The sequence below is a fragment of the Artibeus jamaicensis genome, unplaced genomic scaffold (assembly GCF_021234435.1).
Source record: "Artibeus jamaicensis isolate MK-2021 breed Jamaican fruit bat unplaced genomic scaffold, CSHL_Jam_final contig_685, whole genome shotgun sequence".
In the NCBI taxonomy this organism is placed as follows: Eukaryota; Metazoa; Chordata; class Mammalia; order Chiroptera; family Phyllostomidae; genus Artibeus; species Artibeus jamaicensis.
The window spans coordinates 17932424-17955958 of NW_026521924.1; the positions used below are offsets into that span (position 1 = coordinate 17932424).

At 44.2% G+C, this 23535-nt stretch overlaps 1 protein-coding gene across 2 annotated transcripts in view; it reads right to left on the reverse strand.

Annotated features, from left to right (window-relative positions):
- Positions 1-360: 360 nt before the first annotated feature.
- EDEM2 (ER degradation enhancing alpha-mannosidase like protein 2) overlaps positions 361-23535 on the reverse strand; it is a 30363-nt gene continuing 7188 nt past the window's right edge. For both annotated transcript variants that reach the window (XM_037164587.2, XM_053671411.1), the window contains exons 5-11: positions 21033-21158; positions 13958-14169; positions 11411-11552; positions 10031-10155; positions 6717-6861; positions 3816-3937; positions 361-924 (exon numbers count right to left, since the gene is read on the reverse strand). In XM_037164587.2, the coding sequence (XP_037020482.2) occupies positions 427-924; positions 3816-3937; positions 6717-6861; positions 10031-10155; positions 11411-11552; positions 13958-14169; positions 21033-21158 (1370 nt within the window). In that variant the 3' untranslated portion in view covers positions 361-426. The remainder of the gene's footprint in view (positions 925-3815; positions 3938-6716; positions 6862-10030; positions 10156-11410; positions 11553-13957; positions 14170-21032; positions 21159-23535) is intronic.

The following is a 23535-nucleotide window of genomic DNA, read 5'->3' on the forward strand; positions in this document are numbered from 1 at the left end:
GCTCACCGCTGACCTGCAGCGCTGGGGCTGGCCCACAGAGGTGCTTAGTAAATCTCAGTGACACAGAAGGGTGGAGGGGTAAACGGGAGGACTAAAGCACAGAGGCACAGGCTGGCAAGAACTAGTGAAGACATACATTTATAACAACACCCTCTACCCCAAGATACCAGAAAAAGGGAGCCTTGAAAGGATGGAAGATTCAATGATCAACCCCTGGAGCCTCTGCAGCCAGCAGACTTTGGGTTAGTTGTTTCTCCAACTGTATGAGACAATAAACTAGATTCACAATTGTTTTCAGCCATGAACCCTTTCTTTGCATGAGATCTCCTGAAATAACCCAATATATTAAAGAGAAAAGCATGACAGTCAGAAGCAGATTTATTGTTACAGTCTAGTTTCAAACACAGAACAAAAGTCACCCAGTGGTTATGTGGAATCCAGGAAAACCTGTCCCAGTAACGCCAGCTTAGAGGTGAAGGGCTGGCTAGGGCAGCTGAGAAGTGGGGTTTGCTGCTTGGCCGGCTTCTTCCCCCTCACCCCACCATGGTTTTCAGGGGAGGCGAATGCTCCTGGCCCTGCTGGGGGTTTCCATGGCCCTGAGCTCATCGTTTTCTTAACTCTTGACCTATTCCGTTTGAGAGAGAAGAACTCCCTCATCAAGTCCTCCACTTCCCAATGCTCTTCCTTCAGCCTCCTGCAGCAGTGCAGGGCAGCGGGGTCGATGGGGTGCGCTTCCGTGTTGAAGATGTAGCCCCCAGCCCCCAGGATGCACTCCCCATAAGGAGTGATCACTGTATCAAAGGTGGAGCCGTTGTTGTGAATGAAGTTGTCTGGGTCAAAGAGAAGGTAGAGGTATTTCACGGTCTCGGCCAGGAAGAAAGACTCCATGCGGTTGTCAAGCTTGTGGTCCCGCAGATCTTTGATCTGCCACGAGAGAGGATATGTACTCATTTTTTAAGCAAGTCAGAAGAGCTTTCCAGAGTAGCAGAAAGGGTCAGGGGACCCTGTTAGGAATTCCTGGTCTGCCATTTAGCAGCTGAGGGCCTCTGGGCAAATTATCACAACTTCCAACGGGGCCTCCTACTTCCATTCTTCCCCTAAAGTATATTTATATCACAAGTCTTGCCTGCCACTCCTCCACTGAAAACCCCTAGGTGACCCCTCATTTTATATAGACCAACAAACCACAGTCCAGGGCCTAACAGGTCCTTGATGATCTGGCTCCACCCTCCCTGACCCCGCCTCTTATTACAATGGCAGTTGCTCTCACAGGCCAGGGCACAAGGCCTCTCTGTTCTGAGAGTCAGCAAGCACATTCCTGCCCCAGGTTCTTTGGGCCTCACATTTTGCTCCCTCACCTCCTCTGGTCTCTGCTTAAATGACCCCCTTTCAGAAAGGTCTTCCCTGATCTCCATACCTGACCTGACAATTCCTAACCCCTTTATCCCACCTTTTTGTGACTATGAACACAGATCTAACCATCCCCTTTAATGGCATTGTAAAAGCGTGGCATTGTGTACCTGGCTAATCCTCTCCTGATGGGCAATAGGGTGACCACCAAGATTTTGCGATTGTAAACAACTCATTAGAGTCTTATAAAGAAAAACCCATACTGAGTTTATGGCCGTAGATGAATATAAGTTTACTTGCTACAAACACTGTAGCTTCCCAGAATTAGCAATACATTTTTAAAGAAAAATTAACTCTCAGTGGACACCTATTTTCCACACAAAAACGTGACTACAATACGAACTTAATGTACCAAGAATTCTAATTTTCTTGCCCCACTTGACAAAGGCTGAAGAGTCAGATGCCTGCCTGTTGGGAACCACCCTGCCTGGTTTTAGGAGCCGTAACCCCACCATGGCTAAAGCTGAGTGAGCGACCTTAGGACCATAAGCCACTAAGGAGACAAAGCTTATCTCCCTGGTAGGAGCACCACTTCTGCTCCTTTTTTTCATAAATGGCCACCAATGCTTGATAAGTTAGCCAATGACGGGTAAGATTCCCCAAGGGGGGAACGACCTAAGACAGGGACGATCACATGGAGGCCCCCTTGGGGGGCTATGGAGAAAGGGGGTGATGGACCCTCGCCCCTTGGCTTTGACAAAGCCTGACTCTCCTGAGTCCTCGAGAAGTCTCCAAAAATTCCTTGGCTATTTGCCTCCTCTGCCTGACTTAAGCTGGAAAAAATGACAGAGGGTGGTGCAGCCCTGTGCCGGAAAGGGCAGGCTCCCCAGGTGATCGGGCCTGAGAGAGGACATGTAAAATCCTGTGAAGCCTGCTTTGCTAAGAATGCTCTTAGTTAAATGATAAAGGCCCGAGCAGGAAATGAGTTTGTTTCCTAAAGTTTTGTAGCCTTTTAGCTGATAGACCCTGACTCAGAAGAAGCCCTTATAGTTCTTTGTATGCCATCTACTGTTTAATCCTTACTGCCTGACAATGATTAATAAGTTGTACCTGAACTTCTGCACAAATTAAACCCAATAAAAGCCTGTCTAGGCAAGGGTCAGCGCACTCTCTCCTTGAGAGAGTAGCCGTGGGGTCCCTATTCCTCCACAGGACTCGGTAGTCTATGTGATTTGTCTCATGTCTCATCCATGACACCACGGGCACCGTGAGCCAGTGTCCACATCACCTGTCCACATCCTTCACCTCGGACAACCTCCAAAGGGCTTCATTTTCATGGAAATAAGCTGAGCATTCCTAACAACTCCCCAGTGGACTTACCCACTTTGGCTTATTACACAACAGACTGGAGACTAAAGCACCGTTGCTTTATCTCCTTACATATATACGTCTTTTCTTTAAATATCTGCATCCATGTTCTACTTATAGACTCTAATTATATAAAATTTTGAAAACAAAGAGGTTTCTTGTTTGCTTGTTTGCCTTTAATCCTTTATCCTAAAATAAAAACCACTGTTGGCTGTTTGGTGAATTTTCTTCCAGACTATTTCCTTACACATCTGCTTTTTAAATGTGATGCCTGTGTACATCTTGCCTGCTTGGGTCCTCTAAGGCTGTGACATGGGTCTCACTCCTGACCCTTTCAATCCAGTCTCCACAGAGCAGCCACAGTGATCTTTCTAACATAGAATCAGACTATGTTACTGCCCTGCAGTAAATCCTACCAAGGCTTCCCATTCCAAGCAGAATAAAGACCAGACTCTTCCCCATGGTACATACAAAGCCCTGTGTGAGCCGGGCCCTGTGTACTTCTGGACTTGACCTCTTCCCACTTTCCTCCTTGCTCATGCCACTCCAGCCACCCTGGCCTTCTGTCCCCCACATACTTGTTCATGGTTTTCCCTACGATAATGTTCAGGGCCTGGTCTTTCTTCATCACAATAACCCTCGGCCTAGCACAGTGCCTGGCCCGTGAAAGATGTTCAATAAATATCTGCGAGACTGGTAGGCTATTTCATTACAAATCCCCAGGTTTGAGTGCAAGGTTATGGGCCTCCGAATTTCCCTTCTAGAACCCATTTTATAGGCCTTTTCACAAAAACTCACCCTTGCAAAATCACCTATTTCAACAGCTAAAGGATCTCTGAAGCAGGGAGAATGCCAAGGGCAAGGAGCCAAGACCCTGGGAACTAACTAATACGAGCTCTGCTTCTACTATGTAACCTTTAGCAAGGTTCTTAGCTTCTGTTCCTCAGTCTCCCCATCTATAAATAAAGGCATTATGTACATCTCTAAGGTCCTTTTCCAGTGCTAATATTCCAGAACTCCCAACGTTCTACCCTTAAAGAGGCTCTTCAGCAGCAAGGGAGACATTTCCCAATTCTTGGAGCCATGGAAACACTTACCGTTGCAAATCCACACTCCACTCTGCTGATTTTTTCAATGGACTCCACAGCATCCCTTCCAAGCTCTAAGAGGGTGGGATCCCCCGTAGCACGGTAGAGGTACATGGCGCTCTCAATGAGTTCTGCAAAATCCAAAGCAAACCCTTCTCACCCGATGGACTGATCAGGGAAAGTTCGAGCCCACTCAGGGCAGTGAGAGACTCCTCCCCTCCATACCTCCTCTATGGAGCCCCCACTAGGAGGAAGGAACGTGGGACCACTCACTCAATGCTGAGTTTACAGAGCCAATAGATCCGAAGCCTGAAGCTTAGTGGAGACCAGCGCTGCAACGGCCCACGGACTCCCATCCCAAGGAGGAAGCAGGCAGCCAGTCTGTGGGACGGGGGATGCAGCAGAGGCAGCTGCCTCTCTCCCAGTATCTGTTTCCGCCTTCTTCCTTAGTAACAGAATCCCTGACTTTCGCCGACTGCATGGCCACCAAGACTAACAGCCACTCTCAGCAGCCAGGTGTGGGATTAGGATGCCTGACACCAGAGAAAGCCAAATAAGGCCAGACATGAGGGGGAAACATTTCTATCTTAACCAAGCTACTACTTTTTTTTTTGTCATGGTCAGCCCAACCTACCTAGAACTTGAAGAGGCTGAGCTTGTCATTCTAAGGCCCTTTCTGAGATGGGGTAAAACAAAACATGAAGGCCGGCCTTCAATCTAGCAGAGATGCAGCCACCTGTTCACCATGCGCAGAGCAAGGCAACGGTCTGGCCCTAGTCCACCCACAACTGGACTCTGATGTTCGGACATGGGCGCCATCTGAAGACAAGTATCAGCCAACAGGAGTTGGTCTAGATGAGAATATTTATTCTGGAGAAAAGAAAATCCAGGAAAAGGTACTTACGGCTTTCATATATCTGAAGAGCTATTATGGAAATGAAAGACTTGACTTCGAGGGTGGCCCAGTGGGTGGAAGCTACTGCTCAACAAACTTCTCTTTCCTCACCTGCCTTTTCTCTGAGAGAAAAGAACTCTCCCCTCCCCAGACCACCTCTCCTCCAGATTATTGCCCTTCCCTGTTTCTTCCTTGATCAGCACTTTCCTCTCTTTTGATTTTTTACTGCAAACTTTGTTTCTTGTTTTTGGAGAAAAGAACTTGGCCTTCTGTCTAGTTTTCTTTCTCCTCCTCGCGCCCCCCTGCCACCCTCCCTAACCCCAAAGGCCTCCAGACAATCACTAATCTAATCGCTGACATTCTAAGACACAGACTGGGACACGTTCACTGGTCTGAAAGAAAAGATAGTGCTGTTCTGAGAAGCCTCCCCTTCAGCCTCTAGCAGCCGGCTGGACCGGTGCGCCCAGGGCCAGTCATTTGTTTGCCTTGCCCACGGGCCTATGTTTCCTAGTAACTGCTTTAAATTCCTATATATCGGGCCACCTCTCTAGGAGATGGTGACAGCCCAAGATTTAGATCTGAACTTGGGACTGAAGGTGGGAGGTGGGTAACAGCCCTCAGAGGCCTTGCTAGGCTGTGTGTGTGGACACTGAGGATCAGATACCTGTACCAGACCATAAGGCACTGGCTAATCTAATTATAGAGTAGGACCTTATCATCCATTTGCTATTGTCTTCGGGTAGGAAGGGTGACTACACTAAGGCGTTGCTGGATTCCTGGATGTGGTGCCTTACTTTCCACTGATGTCTTCCTGATAGCCTGTCCTGCAAATGTAACAGGTTGCCTCTAAGTAGTGAGCTCCCCGCCACTGGTGGTGACTACACAAAGACTAGACGACCTCCTGACACAGCTAGGATAAGGAGATTTCAATTAGAGGACCTCTCAGATTCCTTCTCACCCTGAGAACACACAAGCCTAAGCCTCACATTTAGTCCCAGACTCTGTCTTCATTTTGTCTGTTGGTAACACTGGAAATGATACCTTCTGAGTTTTCTTTTAAGAAAAAAAAAAAAGCCATGAGAATAAATGTATGAGAAGTACCAGGAACAGCAGCCTCTAAGGAGTCAAAAGTGACTGACTTGCTCTTCCCAGCAGCTGTTCTACTCCCTCTTCTGTTCCCTGTCCACAACTCCTACGACAATCACTTGCACTGGAGAAGGAAGGAAATGGGGGAGAGGAGGGCAGAATGGGCAGAAGCCACTAGAAGGCCCGCCCACAGCTAAAAGGCATTCTGGCGGGAAGGTGTGAAAAGTCTACACAGTGGTAACGGAACCTATTTTGGGATGGGGGGTGACCAAACCTATTTTGGGATGGGGGTGACCCTGCGTGCTGACTAAGCTTCCTTCCTCTGTCCTGCTTTCCCTTCCCCACCTCACAATGTTTAACTTCCCTGCAGTGAATCAGAGGATCGGAGCTGGAAAGGAACTTGAGACTTTTTATCTCATGTGTAGTCCCTTCCTTCTCTGCATCTTGATTCTGAAGCTGCAAGTGAGGAGGTGGATGAGACCAGATGATTCATTCCTAAGGTCCATTCCAAGGTTCTAACATTCCTTACCACAGAAGCATAATCTATGTGACCCGCAGACTTAGGAAGTCTGCCTAAACTTCTGGAATCTTGATGGTAGGAACTCAAGAGGAGTCAACCTGGCTTTTTCCATCTCATTTACTTGCTCAAGTTTGAAAAAGCGTATTTATTTAGGATTTAGGAGACCTGGCTTCCAGTTCTAGCTCCAATATTTACAGCCTTGGGCAAGCCACATCAATCTATCAGGCCTCGGTTTCCCTAAGTAAAAAGGTGAGGATATAATATCCTAGCAGAAAAAACATCCACAGCCACCAGAGAATCAGACAGGAAAAAAAAAGATTAGCGAACACTTGTGAGGCATGGAAACCTCTAGAGACATGAGAATTTGGGGTCCAGAGAACCAAACCTGATGGCCAGAGCTGCTGCTTACCTGGCCGAAGGGGGTAGCCCTCTCGCTTCTCCACTGTGTATCCCTGAGGAATGTTGTAGAATTCGGGGAGCCCCCCAAACTGCTTCCACACAGTGTAGTAGTTAAGGAAGGTCTTCATGGCATTGTCGATGTCCCCAATGAGGCTCTGTAGGAAAGAAACGGTTGTCAGGCAGGCAGGCAGCCACCTGGCAGAAAATCCCACAGCCTCGGGGAGGAGAAAAGCAAAAGCTTTAGAGCCAAGAAGGCCTGCAAGCAACGCTGAGTTGGCCATTTACTCACTGTGAGGCCTCGAACCAGATACTGACCTGCTCTGGGCCCCATCTATAAGATGCAAACTAGGCCTCATACACTGTTGTGAGGGACGGAGGTTGTATACAAAGTGCCTGGCTGCCAGTCTGTGCCCAGTTGCTGCTGGCCACGGACAGTTTTTAAACAGGCAAGCCAGCCATCTGGTTCGAAATTTTAAGAACAGAAAAAAGGTTGACTGCACCAACTCCCACTCCCACGCTACACCCCAGCATGTAACCATTTTGTATTAGTTTGTAAACATAAGCAAATACGCATAATATACATTATTTCCCCCACATTAAATATAGCTGACTAAATGTACTGTTCTGAGGTTCCCTTTATTCATGTAACAATATAGCTTGATTTTTTTCCATGTAAGTACATAAAGAGCTCCCTCCTCCTACTGCATTGCATCCCACTGCTTGGACCATAATTTAATTAGGTCCTCGTGAGTAGCCAGTTGGCTTGGTTCTAATCTTTTGCTATTTGCTTTATCAATGTTGCAATAAATAATCTTGCACATATGTCACCTCAAACACACGCAAAGTGTGTCTGTAAAATAAATTTCCAGAATCAAGATTGCTGGGTCAGAGGATATACGCATTTGTAATTTTACTAGCTGTTGTTAAGTAGCTGCTATTAACATAGTAAGCTCACAGGGAAACAGCAGACCTTCTTGACATCTCCAATGGATGTCTCAGGGACAGAGCAAACTTGACTTTTCCCAAGCAAAATTCTTGGCTCCCTCATTTCCCCACAACGCTGTCTCTCTCCTCTCTCCCCTCTCCCTTCTCATAAATGGCACCAGCATCTACTGAGTTACTCTGGCCAGAAACTTGGTGATTGTCCTCGACTCCTCCCTTATACCCTACCCACAACTACCCCATCAGCACTTCCTATCAATTCCATCTCCGAAACATCAAGATTTTCTCTTCTCCTCTAGAGCCACCACTTGGTCTGGTCACCAGCATCTCACACTTAGGATGACCTCAAAGGCCTCCCTGCTTATCCCACCACTTGTCCTCTCACCCTCTCCAGTCCGCTGTCCCCAAGGCAGCCAGAGTCACCATCTAACTACACGCACCATACCCCAGGGCTTCCCACAGGTGTAGCATAGAGTCCAGACGACTCCCCATGGCCCCGAGGGCCCTGCACGGTCTGGTCACTGCTGACCGTCCATCCACTGACCTTTTCCTTCCCTGGACTGTGGCTTTTCTTTGTTTCCGATAAACACCCGACTCTTTCCTGACTCAGGACCTTCACACACTATTTCTCCTCTGCTTGGAAAGTCACGCCTCTCCCTCAAGTCTTCAAATATCAGCTTTAACACCACCACGTCTGAGAAGCCTTCTTGTCGAAAGTCGGTCCCTATCCAATGTTCTGTTTTAGCCTCTAACTTGTTTCCTTCATTGCCATTTATTATTTTATGTATTTATCTGTTTCAGTTTGTCTCTGTGTCTCACCCCCTGTCAACTTCACAGGGGCAGCAGGGCCTGGAACACAGGAGGCATTCAAATATTTGTTGAGTAAGTGAATGAAGTTAACATCTCTAAGCCTCCTTTCTTCATTTATGAAATAACAGTTACCTCAGTGTGTTGTGATGATTCTGAGTAAAGTCCCTGGCACAGAAATCATTTTTTGGTAAGTATTTAATTTATCACAAAGTTCTTAAAAAATAAGCCCCAAAATCTAATTAAGAAATATATTTCCCCAAAAATTGCTTTTAAGTTTTATAATTAATTATCAAAAAATGTAAGCTTTAATGTTGTTTTAAGCATTTATATATTAATAATAACTAAATCTAGAAGAAAACAAACGGAATACTCAGAGACTATGGTCACAGGAAATCTTCTGTTTTTAACTTCTATGTACTCTAACCAAAGTTTGTTACAGAGATATATTATAGGGTATCAGGAAAATTTTTTCAGCAGAAAATATAAAATTCTGTTGGGGGAGTAGAATGGAAATATGAGTTCAAGGAGAAAAGGGTATATGGCACGCGACTATGCAGACAAAGAAGATTAAAAATATGCGAGGGGTGCCTCCGTTTTTCAAATTTCTTCTAGGAGACATTCAAGCAATAAAATTATGAAGATCTCAGGAGAGCTGGACCAATATTTAATATTATTAAGTTCTCCCCCAGCTTGCTTCCCCATCCGAATAATAAGAGGGTCAGCTAGAGTCCATAATGGAGTACTAGTTAAATAAACTGCTGTGTATCTATTCAATGGAATATATGCAGCTGTTAAAAAAAAAAGGTAAAACTATACTGTATCAATAAAGAAAATCTCTAAGGTATAATCAGCGATAAAAGAATATGTACATGTCCCTATCTATACAAAGAAAAAAGAAGAATATAAATATTCACAAATGTGTGTATATAAAGTTGTAGAAAGATATACAGAAAACTGATAGGGGGTGGACTGGGGAGAAGGTCTGGGGGTGGGGCTCAAGACTTACTTTTCACAGTGTTCCCTTTTGTGCTTTTCACATTCACCACCACCTCCATGTTATTACTTTTTCTTAAAATTAAAAAATGCTAGCTGATAAAAATATTGTGGCCCACCTAGGGGGCTGAGTAGTTGGGCTCTAAGATCCCTTCCAGCTGCAAGTCTCAGACCGTGTAATGGAAAAACACGGTGACGGCAGGCGGCAGTCCCAGCTGCATTCACGCCCTGTCTCGGGGCTACTCTCGAGAATGAAATTTGGCAGAAATGTCCAGTGGAGAAACAGCTGTGGCCAGTGTCTGTTACTGCCCAGCCTGTGAAGACGCTCTCCACCTTATATGAACCACCTTCCAGAGCAAACTGGAAGCCAGGTTCCTGACACCTTCCAGCTCCCCTTGGAAAACTCGGTGAGGCAGAATCTTAAATCTGTCCAGTTCACTCTGTCTCTCTTCCATCCCCAAACCATCCCTCCACAAAAAGTACTGAAGCAACTAAACTACCAGCTTGGACTTTTACTTTGGAATGAGCTTGCTTTGCCAGTTCCACAGGAAAATGACCGCCCTCTCTGCCCACTCCTACCTGAAGACCAGGCCAGTAGGCCTCCAAGGACTGGAAGACCGGCATGGACACGGTCCCCTTGTACATCTGCACCCACAGGTACCAGTCATCGAAGCGGGTGTAGTTCCGGATGGCTTTGTTATATTCTGCAGTGGAGATGGGATAATGGACATGTCAGTGATTAGGGACACGACAGGCAGCCCTTGGCAACCGAAGCATGGACTCAAACTCTGGCAGGATCATATATGGTCTACCCTCAAAGCAGACTAGGAAGCAATGAGGCCAAGAGGAAGGAGCATGGGGTCTGGAGTCAAACTTCTAGGCTCAGATTCTAGCTCCAGATTCACCACATGCCAGCTGTGACCTTGGGTAAGTCTTCCCCTCTTAAGCCTGAGGCTCATAATCTGGATAGTAAGGGAAGCAATGTTGTATACCTCATAGGGCTGTTCAGTCATTTATTCTCCCAACAATATGCACTAAGCACCTACTACAATGCCCGGCACCCAGGGGTGGCAAGCAAGACTAAGAAGGCTCTCAGCCCTCAAGGTGCTTACATTCTAGTGGGAACTTGAACTTACACCTTCCCCTAAACTGTAAACTCATGAGGGGCAGGACTTTGTTTCGCTGATTGCAGAATCCCCAACACTAAGACAGTACACAATAAATACACACAATACCCTCTGAATAAATGAAACACCAAATACAGGTGCAGATAAATAAGACGATCTCACATCGTGTTGTAAGGAACAAATAAAACAGCCATGCTCAGGGCTTGGCACAGCACTTGACCTATCAATGGTACTCAGGAAATATTTGCTGAACAAATGAATGGTGGCTATAATAATTAGGTGCTCAACAATTCTTCCATATCACTATTACTAGTGGCTAAGGGCCTGGAGGGTAACATGTTTTTACTCAACAGGCATTAATCTACAACCTACCTCATACAAAGCATTGTGGGAAATACAAAGATGAAGAAGGCATGGATGCTATAACTGGGGGTGACAGCTGACTACGAGAGAGAGGCTGAAGGCCTTAAATTCTGAGGAAGGATTAAGCTACTACTTGGGCAAGGTGACATTTAAACTGGGCCTTAAAGGTTAAATAGAACTTGGGCACATAAAGACAGAAAATAAAGGTATTCCAGGCAAAGGAAATGCATGTGCAATGGCCAGGAAATAGGAAATCCAGGGCCACCCATGGAGAATGCAGCACGGTTCACCGGCTCTCGTAAGAAGGTAACAAGAGGTGTAGTGGGCATCAAGTGGGCAGTGTATGTCCTCGGTGACTTTGAAAGCAGACCTGGGTATTCAGAACTGATTCTCTATGCACTGGGGAGCAGCTGAAAGTTTATAAACAATCCACATGTCAACAGAAAAAATCATGAGGAAAGCCCTTTACCTAGGAACATGGCCATGAGCTTCTTGTCCTGAAGCAGGATGGCTCCTTTCACCAGGTACTCAAAGTAGGAGTCCACACCAGCCCCGATGCCCGCGTCCTGGGCCACCCACTTGCCAGTGAGCACGTCAATGTGGTTGCCAACCTAGGAGAGAGACAAGTGTCCCGACAGAGGGCCCAAGACGAAACAAGGACCTCTACTCACCCGTTACTGTCTAGTGAGATAAGGCAGGCACCCCAGTGCTTCTTGGGAGACATGCAGGCTTTCGGAGTACAGGGTTGGGGGGTCCAGGCTGCACCATGGCCAGCCCCCCGCATAGATGTGCATGTACAGTGCAGATACACACAATGCACATGTATGAGGACCTAATATCCATGCTGAGCAAAAACACAAAACAACCCCCAAAACAATGATTTGGAGTGTTTATCCCCTGTCTCAAGTGTGTGTGACCTGGGAGATGAGAACTTGCTGTTCCCACAATCAGTGTCAGATTTCTGAGAACTCTGCATGGGGCCCCAGTGTTACAGGGACGTCCAACCCATGGCCCAGGACAGCTATGAATGCAGTCCTTTACAAAATCATAAATTTACTTAAAACCTTTTCTTTTTTGCTCATCAGTTTTTGTATTTACTACGAGGCCCAAGACAACTCTTCTTCTTCCAGTGTGGCTCAGAGATGCCAAAATGTTGGACCCCCCTGGGAGACACAGGACATACTCAACATATTTCCCCAAATCAGCTCAGGGAGAACAACCAAGAAACTGGTGGAGTGGATGCCTGTAAGGAGAGGAACTGGGTGGCTGGGGACAGGAGTTAGGGGACCTTCACAGATGTCGCTGGGTACTTTCTTTGTATCCTTTGACTTGTGAACCATGTGACTAATAAAACCATTTCTAAATAAAATCTAAAACATTTAAATGAAGAGATGTATTGTCCATATAACTCAGATCCTGATGGAAGCTGATAACTTCATCTGTTACTCAAAGAAACCGCTAACTACTCTGTGTTAGTTTGGGTTCTCCCAGGAGCAGATCCTCAGCAGAAAAGACTGCGAGTAGTCTTTGAAAGTGAGCTCCTGGAAATACCAGCAGAGGAAGAATAAAGGGGGGCAGGAAAGTGAGGCAGCCCTAGGAAGGTGTGCTGAGCGGCGAGTTACCACCATGGGAACTGGAGTTTGATGCCAAGGGGTGGCTCTGACAGTCCACGCAGAGCACAAGCCTCTGCATCATTTCAGCCAAAGGACGGAGAACTGGGGAGATCACCCACAAATTCCCATCAGTCCTCCCTGACTGGGAATTGCTCCAGGGCTAGTGTTAACTCCTGATACTTCCTTTCGAAGGAAGAGAGCAGGATCCAGACATGAGAAAAAGCTGATAAGCAAAGAAACATGGATGATGGTGGTCAGAAGCCAAGCCAGTGTGCACGAAAATGGCAAGGGCTGAGAGGACATGGGCAAGGCACCCACAGGGTCCATGAGGGCTGCAGAACTCGAGAAAAAACTGCCTGTGTCGGGCTTAATAACAGAGTGGCTACAGGTCTCCACAGGGGCACCTTCTCAAGGGGTTTTCAAGGATTCTTCATAAGGGTTTCACTTTCAAGCTTAGAATTAGACTTTGTGTAAAATGTGCCTCCATATGAATCATTTTCAGTTAATAGGCTTTATAAGTCAATGACTCAGCAAAGGAGGTACTAATACATCATCATTGCTACTGAAGCAACCAAGGATCAGAGAGGTTGAGTAACTTGCTCAGGGTTACACAGTTTCGATGTAGCAAGGCCTCGGATTGGACAATGCTCTGACTAAATTGAACACTATTTCCTGCACAGCTTTGGTTAAATTACTGTTTTACTAGATTATCCAGTTTAGGGGTGAAACTGACCTTAGACATCAACTGGCCCAAGTGTGTTAAGTTTCCATGAGTTAACAGGTATTAGAGAGAAAAGGGAAGCTCTGGGGTCAACTAAGTTTGGGAAATGTTGAGTCAAGCAAAGTTGAATAAATTTATTTTCCATAGGATTTAACACCCTTAGCCTGCTCATGTTTATTATGACTTCCCCCCGCTCCTCCCCAAAACAGATACTATATATAGTGTTCCCCCAACTTAAGTGACTGGGAGTCATTTTTCATGGAATAACCATTCATCATCTCCCAGAACTAGTATTCTAAAAAACACAGTTTTACCAGCAAAAACAGACAGTGAAAATGAGGGCAAGTGAGCTGACGATCTAAGGTCACCAAATGAGTTAGGGGCATGAAGCATATGACCCACGCCCCAGCAATCAGAGAAATTCAAGAAGTCAAAGCTTAACACCGTCCCTTTTCCCTACCAAAGGGTGTAGTCCTCTCATGCTCTCTGTACCTCTATGCCAAAACATGAAGTAGACACTTGGCCTATCTTCGGTGTCATGAGCCTAAGTCCTGAGCCACTCCTGAGGTCACCCTCCATTGCCTGTGGCTGGACTGCAACCTGTTGCTCAGAGCCCTGAGCCCCATAAGCAGGGGCCAAGGTGGCCGACTTGACTCTGACGGGAAGGGTGCAGCCAACCTACCAGCCCGATATCTGACCGGCTCTCCCAGAGACGCATCAGGGCCACTCTGGCCACGTCTTCGAACACAGGGTCACCAGTGAGGCTGCTCAGGGTGGCGAATTCCACAATGAAGGTCCCAATCCCTGCCGTACAGGTGACAGGGGTCTCTCCCGGGTTCACGCCATGAAGCAGGTTCACCGTTCCATACGGCATGCCGGTGGGGGTCTGAAAGGCTGCACAATCACAAAATTACAACCCCAGACAGGAGCAGGGAGCTAGGGATGGCTGGAAACAGGCGCACAGCCTGCTGCCTTGGCCAGCGCTTCCTCTTTATCTCCTGGGCGATCTACTAGAGACTCAGCCAGAGAAGGACAGATGTCACTGGAGGGCTCTCAGTGGCCACGGAAGCCGGCTGCTGCCAAACGCCGCTCCACAGGACCCTCGGGCTCTCGCCCACGATGTGGAGGAAAGCAGAGGGCTGCTCTCCAGGCTGTCTCGGGCCACACGTGCTCACTGCGGGCACAGCAGCTCCACTTGTACCTACTTTACACTTTGCCTTCAGAGGCCAGGCGGGCGACCTAGCGTGAAGCAGGCAGGGTTTGGACCACGGGGAGGGACGGGGCTTGTGGCACCCTGAAGAGCAAGCCCCCCTAGAAGCCATTTGTATGCTTTTTAATTTTTTTCTTTCAGTTTTATTGAGATATAATTGACATACAGCATAACTTGACTTGCATATATATTGTGCAATGATTACCACTACCAATTTTGTTAACCTCCACCATCTCATACAGATACAAAAAGGAAGAAAAAAGTTTTTTTCCTTGTTGAGAACTTTTACGATCTACTCTCTTAGCAACTTACAAACACATCATACCACAATGCTAACTGTTGTCATCATGTTGTATGTTATGTCCCCAATTCTTATTTATCTTGTAACTGGAAGTTTGTGTCTGCTGATTCCTCTCATACACTTTTTTTTTTTAATTCTAAACTTAAAAAAGAAGATTTTATTTATTCCTTTTTGGAGAGAGGTGAAGAGGAGGAGAATGAGAGGGAGAGTAGTATCAATGTGTGGTTGCCTCTCGAACGCCCTGCACCAGGGACCTGGCCTGAACCCAGGCATGTGTCCTGACTGGGAATCGAACTGGTGACCCTTTGGCTCCCAGCCTGTATTCAATCCACTGAGCTACACCAGCCAGGGCTCATATACTTTTTTAAACACCATTTTGACAAAATGAAACACATCTGCAGACCTAAACACAGGAGCCAGTTTGAGATCCCATCTTTAAATAAAGAGCTTAAGGGCCAAAGTATTATTTTTTTTTAATGGACATCAACCACTAAACCGCTGAGGTGGTTCAACCTCAGTTCACAGGTAGGAAAAGTCATGCATGCAGGGAAGTGACTCAAAGGTCACAGAGAGAAAGCCACACGGAGCTGGGACGGGAACGCCTGCCGTGCACCCACTCCCTTTCCCTATCCCCGCAAGCCCAGTGCTCTGCCCACCCCTCCCCAGTACCTTCCGATTCAAGGCAAGGACTGAGACAGGCAGAGATTTCCTCTCCAGGCTAAAAGGTCAAACCACCCAGAGCAGCCTGTGCGTCACCAAACTGTGAACAAAGTCATCAAAACCTCCAAGAGCTAAAGGTTCCGCAACTTGGCCGTAGACAAGAAACTTGCTGTCTGGCAGGCATGAGTGGCCAGCGAGGAGAATGAGAGTCACAACCCAGAAGGGCTCAAAGGAGTATTTCCGAAAAGTCGGGCAGTGTTAAAGAGAGAGGAAATGAAAATTCTATTTCTTGACCTAAATGGTAGATACACTGGTGCTGGCTCCAATATGCACTTTTCAATACGGATATTTCTCAGGACAAAAGTTTCTTAAATGGCATAAAAAAGAAGGGAGCAACCAGGCAGAGCTTCCTCTGGGGATGAATCGCACTAGACATGATGTCTGTAAGGAGACACTCAGGCCGTGAGCCGTGAGTGAGACCTGAGCCCAACTTGCTCACTCTCCTCAGTTCTTCCCCCATGATGACAGGCAAGCCCTGTGTGAAAGGAAGAAGTGAGGCGCCAAGAGGCTGGTGGGAAGCACAGCATGATGTGTTTGGGTGTGAACGGCCCTCAGCCTCCACCACACCCTGAAGAGAACACAGTGTCCAGCTGATGCTTCGAGGCCAGCTGCTGCCACACCAGACAAACAAACAGACTGAGGCTTGGCCTGCAACCCTGCACACAGCTTAGCTAAAAACAAGTACCTCTCATTGCAATGACATTTGAGGTTCTCCAAGCACTTTATTCTTTCTGACCCTGTTTCGTGCCTCCCCCAAACCAAATGTTACACTAAGCAATGAACAGGTTAACAATGAGATTAAGGAAGAAATCAAAAGATACCTTGAAATAAATGAAAATGAGAAGACAACAACTCAAAATCTATGGGACACAGCAAAAGCAGTCTCAAGGGGAAATTTATAGTATTACAGGCCTATCTCAACAAATAAGAGAGACTCCTGGTCAAGATGGAGGCGTAGGTAGACATGCTTTGCCACCTAGCACAACCATCAGAAGGATTACTATGAATTTCAAAATGAAAAACACCCAGAACTGCCAGAAAGTTGAACTGTATGGAAGTCTAACGAACGAGGATTTAAAGAAGCGATATTCATCCAGACAGGTAGGTACGAGGGGTGGAGATGGGGAGCCAGGGCATGGAGGTCATGGTATGCCGGCAGCAAGCCAGCAGTGGTGAGGTGGCGGCGGCAGCCGGTGGAATGGACAGTCCCACATTCATGTGTGGTGGATAAAAATCAGGGGGACACCTTGTAAGCAAATGATCCCAGGCCTAGTCCAGACCATGCAGCCCAGGGTTCTAGCACCAGGAAAAATAAAGCCTCATAACTTCTGGCAGTAAAAACCAGTGGGGGCTGGGGAAGCAGAATAAACTGCCGGTTTTCTCAGGAGAGTCCAGGACATATGCAAACCCACCCACTCTGGGAACTACAACCAGGACAGCAGCTAAAAAGGCACCAGTCACATATGGGAAGTGGGTGAGCTGAGTGGAAATAAGGTGAGTGCCAGGCAAGCCCCCAGAAGTCAGCCAGCAGCAGCACTGTCCTCTCTTCAACCCTTCCCCCACCCTCACGGAACCACAGTGTGGTAAAGCAGGCTGCCTGCCCTGGCAAATACCCAAGTCTCCACCCCATACAACTTAACAGGTGCACTAAGACAGGACGTCAAAGCAGCTCTACCTAGTACACAGACACACAGAGGCTGCCAAACGAGGAGACAAAGAAATGTGGCTCAAATGAAGGAACAGAACAGAACCCCAGAAAAAGAACTAGGTGACGTGGGGATAGCCAACCTATCAGATGCAGAGTTCAAAACACTGGTGATCAGAATGCTCAGAAATCTCAATGAATACGGGGAAAGCATAATGAAAGAAATGAAGGCTACACTATGTGAAATAAAGAAAAATCCACAGGAAACCAACAGTGAAGGGATGGAAGCTGGGATTCAAATCAATGATTTGGAACATAAGGAAGATACAAACATTCAACCCAAACAAAATGAAGAAACAAGAATTCAAAAAAAATGAGGAGAGTTTAAGACTCTGGGATGTCTCCAAAAGGGCAAGTCAAAGGGCTGTCAGAAGGAGAAGAGGAAAGCAAGAAATTGAAAACTTATTTGAAAAAATAATGAAGGAAAGCTTCCCAAATTTGGCAAAGGAAATAGACATACAAGTCCAGAATCACAGAGCCCCAAACAAGTTGGACCCAAAGAGGACCACACTAAGACACATCATAATTAAAATGCCAAAGGTTAAAAATAAAGAGAGAATCTTGAAAGCAGCAAGAGAAAGGCCAAGAGTTACCTACAAAGGAGTTCCCATAAGACTGTCAGCTGATTTCTCAAAATAAACTTTGCAGGCAAGAAGGTACTGGCAAGAAGTATTCAAAGTCATAAAATGCAAGGACCTACATCCAAGATTACTCTATCCAGCGAAGCTATCATTTAGAATGGAAGGCAGATATAGTGCTTCCCAGACAAGGGAAAACTAAAGGAGTTCATCATTATTATATAAAATATTAAAGGGAGTAGGAAAAAGAAGATCAAAACTATGAACATTAAAATGACAACAAACTCACAACTATCAACAATTGAATCTAAAAACGAGAACAAAAACTAAGCAAACAACTAGAACAGAAACAGAACCATAGAAGTGGAGATCATTTGGAGGGTTATCAGCTGGGAGGGGTAAGGGAGAGAATGGGGCAAAATGTGTAGAGATTTAGAAGCATAACTGGGTAGGTACAAAATAGACAGGGGGAGGTTAAGAATAGTATAGGAAATGGAGAAGCCAAAAAACTTATATGCATGACCCATGGACATGAACTAAGGGGAGGGGTCACTGAAGGGAACATGGGTACCAGGCAGAGGGAGAAAAAAAAGGCAGAAAAGTTAGGACGACTGTAATAGCATAATTAATAAAATATACCTTAAAAAAAGAAGTACAAATAGGTAGTTACAGAATAGCCACAGGGATGTAGAGTACAGTACAGAAAAGGGAGTAGCCAAAGAATTTATATGCATGACCCACGGACATAACAAATGTGTGGGGACTGCCTGAGGGAGTGGGGGGGCTCAGTAGAGGGGGACAAAGGGAGAAAAATCAGGACAACTGTAACTGCATAACCAATAAAATATAATTTAAAATATATTCTACAACTAAAACAAAATTGAAACTTGGTTCAGTTACTGGAAAGTAACTGAAATATGTTTGATTCACATACAGAACTGGGGTATGTGAATTTCCTTTTTCAACTGAACATTTTATAAAATCTAAATAAACATTCAAAGAAAATAAAATACAAAATAAATAAATAAGTAAACAGTCACTATTTCTGATGAAAACCTAACATCCAAATCAGAATGTGCTGTAAATGTAACTTACATATCACAATTTAAAGACCTAGTAGGGAAAAAAATCCCATTCATAATTTGGATATTGATTAAATGTTAAAATGATAACATTTTGAAATATGTTGGACTGAATAAATTTATGATTAAAATGTAACAAAAAGAAACAAGAAAAACCTCAAATAAATAGTCTAATTTTACACTTAATGGAACTTGAAAAAGAACAACAAACAAAGCCCAAAGTGAGTTGAAGAAAGATAGTAAATGAAATACAGTGAATAAAACGATACAGAAAATCAATGAAACCAAGAGCTGGTTCTTTGAAAAGAGAACAAGTTTGGCGAACCTTTAATGAGACTCATCAAGAAAAATGAGAGAGGACCCAAATACACAAAACCAGAAGTGAAAGAGGAAAAGTAATAACTGACACCAAAGAAACACAAAGGATTATAAGAAAATACTATGAATGACTATATGCCGATAAATTGGACAAAATGGATAAATTCCTAGAAACATGAAATCTTTCAAAACTGAATCAGGAAGAATCACAAATATGAACAGACAGATTATGACCAATGGAATTGAAGCAGTGATCAAAAACCTCCCAACAAACAAAAGTCCTGGACCAGACGGCTTCACAAGTAAATTTTACCAAACATTCAAATAAGAACTAACACCTCTCCTTCTCAAACCATTGCAAAAAATTCAAGAGGAGGGAAGAGTCCCGAGCTCATTTTATGAGGCCAACATTATCCTAATTCCAAAACCAGATAAAGACACTACAAAGAAGGAAAATTATAGGCCAATATCCCTGATGAACACAGATGCTAAATTCCTCAACAAAATATTAGCAAACAAGATCCAATAATACATCATACTCAATGGGCAAAAATTAATAAAAGTATTTCTCTTAAGGTCGGGAACCAGACAGGGACATTCGCTTTTACCAATATAGTAGTACATTCGCTTTTACCAATATAGTAGTAGAAGTCCTAGCCACAGCAATCAGACAAGAAGAAGAAATAAACGGCATCCACATTGGAATGGAAAGAGTATTATTTGCAGATGACATGATGCTGTACATAGAGAACCCTAAGGATACCACCAAAAACCACTAGAACTGATAAATGACTTCAGTAAAGCAGCAGGATACAAAATAAATATCCAGAAATCAATTGCATTTTTATATACTAATAATGAACTATCAGAAAACAAAACTAAGAAAACAATCTCATTTACAATTGCACCAAAAAAAAAACCCTAAGAATAAATTTAATTAAGGATGTAAAAGACCTGTACTCAGAAAATTATAAGACACAGAACAAAGAAACTGAAGAAGGTACAAATAAGTGGAGGCATATACCATGTTCATGGATAAGAAGAATTAACATCATTAAAATGTTCATGCTACTCAAGCAATCATAGATTCAATGCAATTCCCATCAAGATACCAATGATATATTTCACAGAACTAGAACAAATATTCCAAAAATTTATATGAAACCACAAAAGACCCTGAATAGCCACAGCAATCTTGAGAAAGAATAAAGTTGGAGGAATCATGCTACCTGATATCAAACTATATACTATAAGCCACAGTAATCAAATAGCATGATACTAGCATAAAAACAGACATATAGATCAATGGAACAGAATAAAGAGCCCAGAAATCAACCCACACCTTTATGGTCTATTAATATTTGACCAAAAAGGTGGGAACCTACAACAGGGTAGAGATAGTCTATTCAATACATGGTGGTAGAAAAAATGGACAGATATGTGCAGAAAAATGAAACTAGACCACTTTCTTATACCATACACAAAAATAAACTCAAAATGGATTAAAGACTTCAATGTTAGGCTCAAAACCATAAAAATCCTAGAAGAAAATATAGGCAGTAACATCTTAGACATTTTTCATAGAATTATTTTTTCTGATATATCTCTTTGGGCAAGGGAAACAAAAGAAAAACAAACAAATGGTACTACACCAAACCAAAACCATTTTGCATAGCAAAAAAAAACATTAACAAAATGAAAAGACACCCCATTGAATGGGAGAGCATATTTGCCAATGACACATCTGATAAGGGTTCAATATCCAGTATTGCCACCCTCATCTCTGGCAAGGGAAGCAGGACCTACTGGACTTCATCTCCCTCTATCTCAGGGTGGGTCTTACCTGGGAGGAGTTTTCGGGCTGCCTCCTCAGCCAACCTCAGAAGTGGTCCAGAGCAGGGCCATCCAGCCTCCACTTCCACCCCAGCCTTCTTTGATAGCAGGTGAGCAGACAGAAGTCCTCCTACCACTACAGATGGAATGAAAAGCAAGTGTCAGAATCCCGAGGACCATGTTTCCCTTGCGCAAACTAAAACCAGACACTCTCACTGGTGCCTCACCGGGAAGGGGCTAGAGCCAACTAGTAAAAGAAGCATCCCTTAATTCCCCATATTCAAATGGTGTTAAGGTTACAAAGTTGTGTTCTCTTGGTGGGCCACAAAAACAACGGCTATCTTTTTTTTTTTTTTTAAGTCCCTAATGTCTACCAAACACTAAGTACCATCGTCTCCTGTTTAGATGAAGATACTGAGGTTCAGAGAAGTAAAGGGACTTGCCCTGGGTAATCTAGTAGGTGGTAGGGCCAGGTCTGTCTGCCTCCACTTGGTCCCTCCACCTCCCGATCCGCTACCAAGACCTGGAGTGGGGAGAATGGTGGGCAGAGTAGTTTTACCTTCACCGTATCAATTTATCTATGTCAATTTGTTACATAATATTTAGGACTTATAAACAAAGGTTCTGTATCTAGAAATACAGCTAAATAGATACCCTCAATGGCCCACTCACTGACCAAAACTGGTAACCTTAAGCTTCGGTTTGTCCCCTCCTCTGCAGAGTGGAAATAAGAAACAAAGACATGAACTACCCAAAGTGGGGAGTGTCATAAAAGATCCCCCCATAACGATGGCATATGAAAGAATCACATACTGTGTAAGAACAAATTAAAAATAAACTTTACACACCTCCCATAGTGTACAGTAAGGAAAACACTTCATGCCTCAAATCTTGATGCCAAATAAAGATTTGATGCCTCAAATCTCCCCTAAGAATTAGTAACTACAATCTCACCTTTAACTGGAACATAATCAACAATAACAAAAAAAGCAAACAAAATATAACCAGAGTCACTGAAATTAAGAACAATCTAACAATAACCAGAGGGGAGAGGGGAGGGACAATGGGGGGGAAGGACTTTCAGGAACTACTTTATTATAAAGAGGAAGGGTGGAAGCAAGGGAGGGAGGTGGGTTTGTATGGGGTGGGGGGGAGTAGTAGGGGGGAAATGCAGACACTCTAACTGAATGACAATAAAATAATTTTTAAAAAGAATTAGTGACTACATTTGGTACTCACTAAGTTTACAGCCTGAATTCACACCACCTGGGTAGTCTAGAAAACTTCAAAACTTTAGCATAAAGTGGCTTTTGGAAGACAATACCTCCAGCCACGTGGCAGAAGTGAAGAAAAACTGTACCAGGAAGAACCCACCGCCAACCCAGGCCTCAAAGAATCCCACAGGTGGGGTCTGGGGAATGAGCACACATTTAAAAAATACATAATTCACAAAACATACAAAGAAACCAAGCATTATGAGAGTTAAGAACCAGCAGAAATGACAGAACAGACTTAACAACACTTCAGATACTGGAATTATCAGACATAGAATACAAATTATGTGTAATACAGAGGAGGGCAAAAGTAGGTTTACAGTTGTGAGTACACAAAACAGTTTATTCTTGTATTATTAGCTATTCATTATTGTATTATTTTCCATACAAATCATTGCAAACCTACTTTTGCCACACTCCTTATATTTAAAGAAATAAAAGAAAGCTTGGAATGTATGAGCAAGTAGCTACAAATTATAAAAATGACCAGGCCTACTTATAAAAGAACTAAGTAGAATTTCTGACACTTAAAATTACATAGATAAGCTGAACAGCAGATAGGATATATCTGAAGAATTAGTACACTTAAAGGCAAAACTGACAAAAATTATCTGAAATGCAACAAAGAAATAAGATGACTTTTAACAAACACAGAAGGGACTTGGGGAAAAAAGATGTAACAAATATCTGACTGGAGTTCTAAAAGGGGAAGAGGGAGGAAATGGGGGAAAGGCAACACTTGAGAAAATACTTACAAACTTTCTAAAACTAGTGAATGACACCAATTCTCAGATCCCGGAATCCCAAGCGAGATAATAAAAAGAAACATTTATACATCTCACAGTAAAAGTGCAGAACACCAAGGGGAGAAAAAAGATCTCACTGCAGTCAGAGTCCGTGTGAGAACGACTGCTAAAGCTCAGTGATGAACACAGCTGGTTCATTATCCTATTTCCTCCACTTTTACATGTGTTTGAAAACTCCCATGATAAAAAAAACTGTTTAAAAGAGGGGGCTGCCAAGGTAAATAAAACTGATTATCTACAAAGGCATAAATTAGATTGGCAGATTACTTAGCAGAAGACAATAGAAAAATGTCCTCAATGTGTTAACAGAAAATAACTATCAACCTGAAACCATATGCCCTACAAAAATATGACCCCCCAAAGGCAAAACAAAGGCAGTGAGATAGACATTTTTATACAAATGAAAGCTGAGAAAGTTTGCCAAGAGCACACC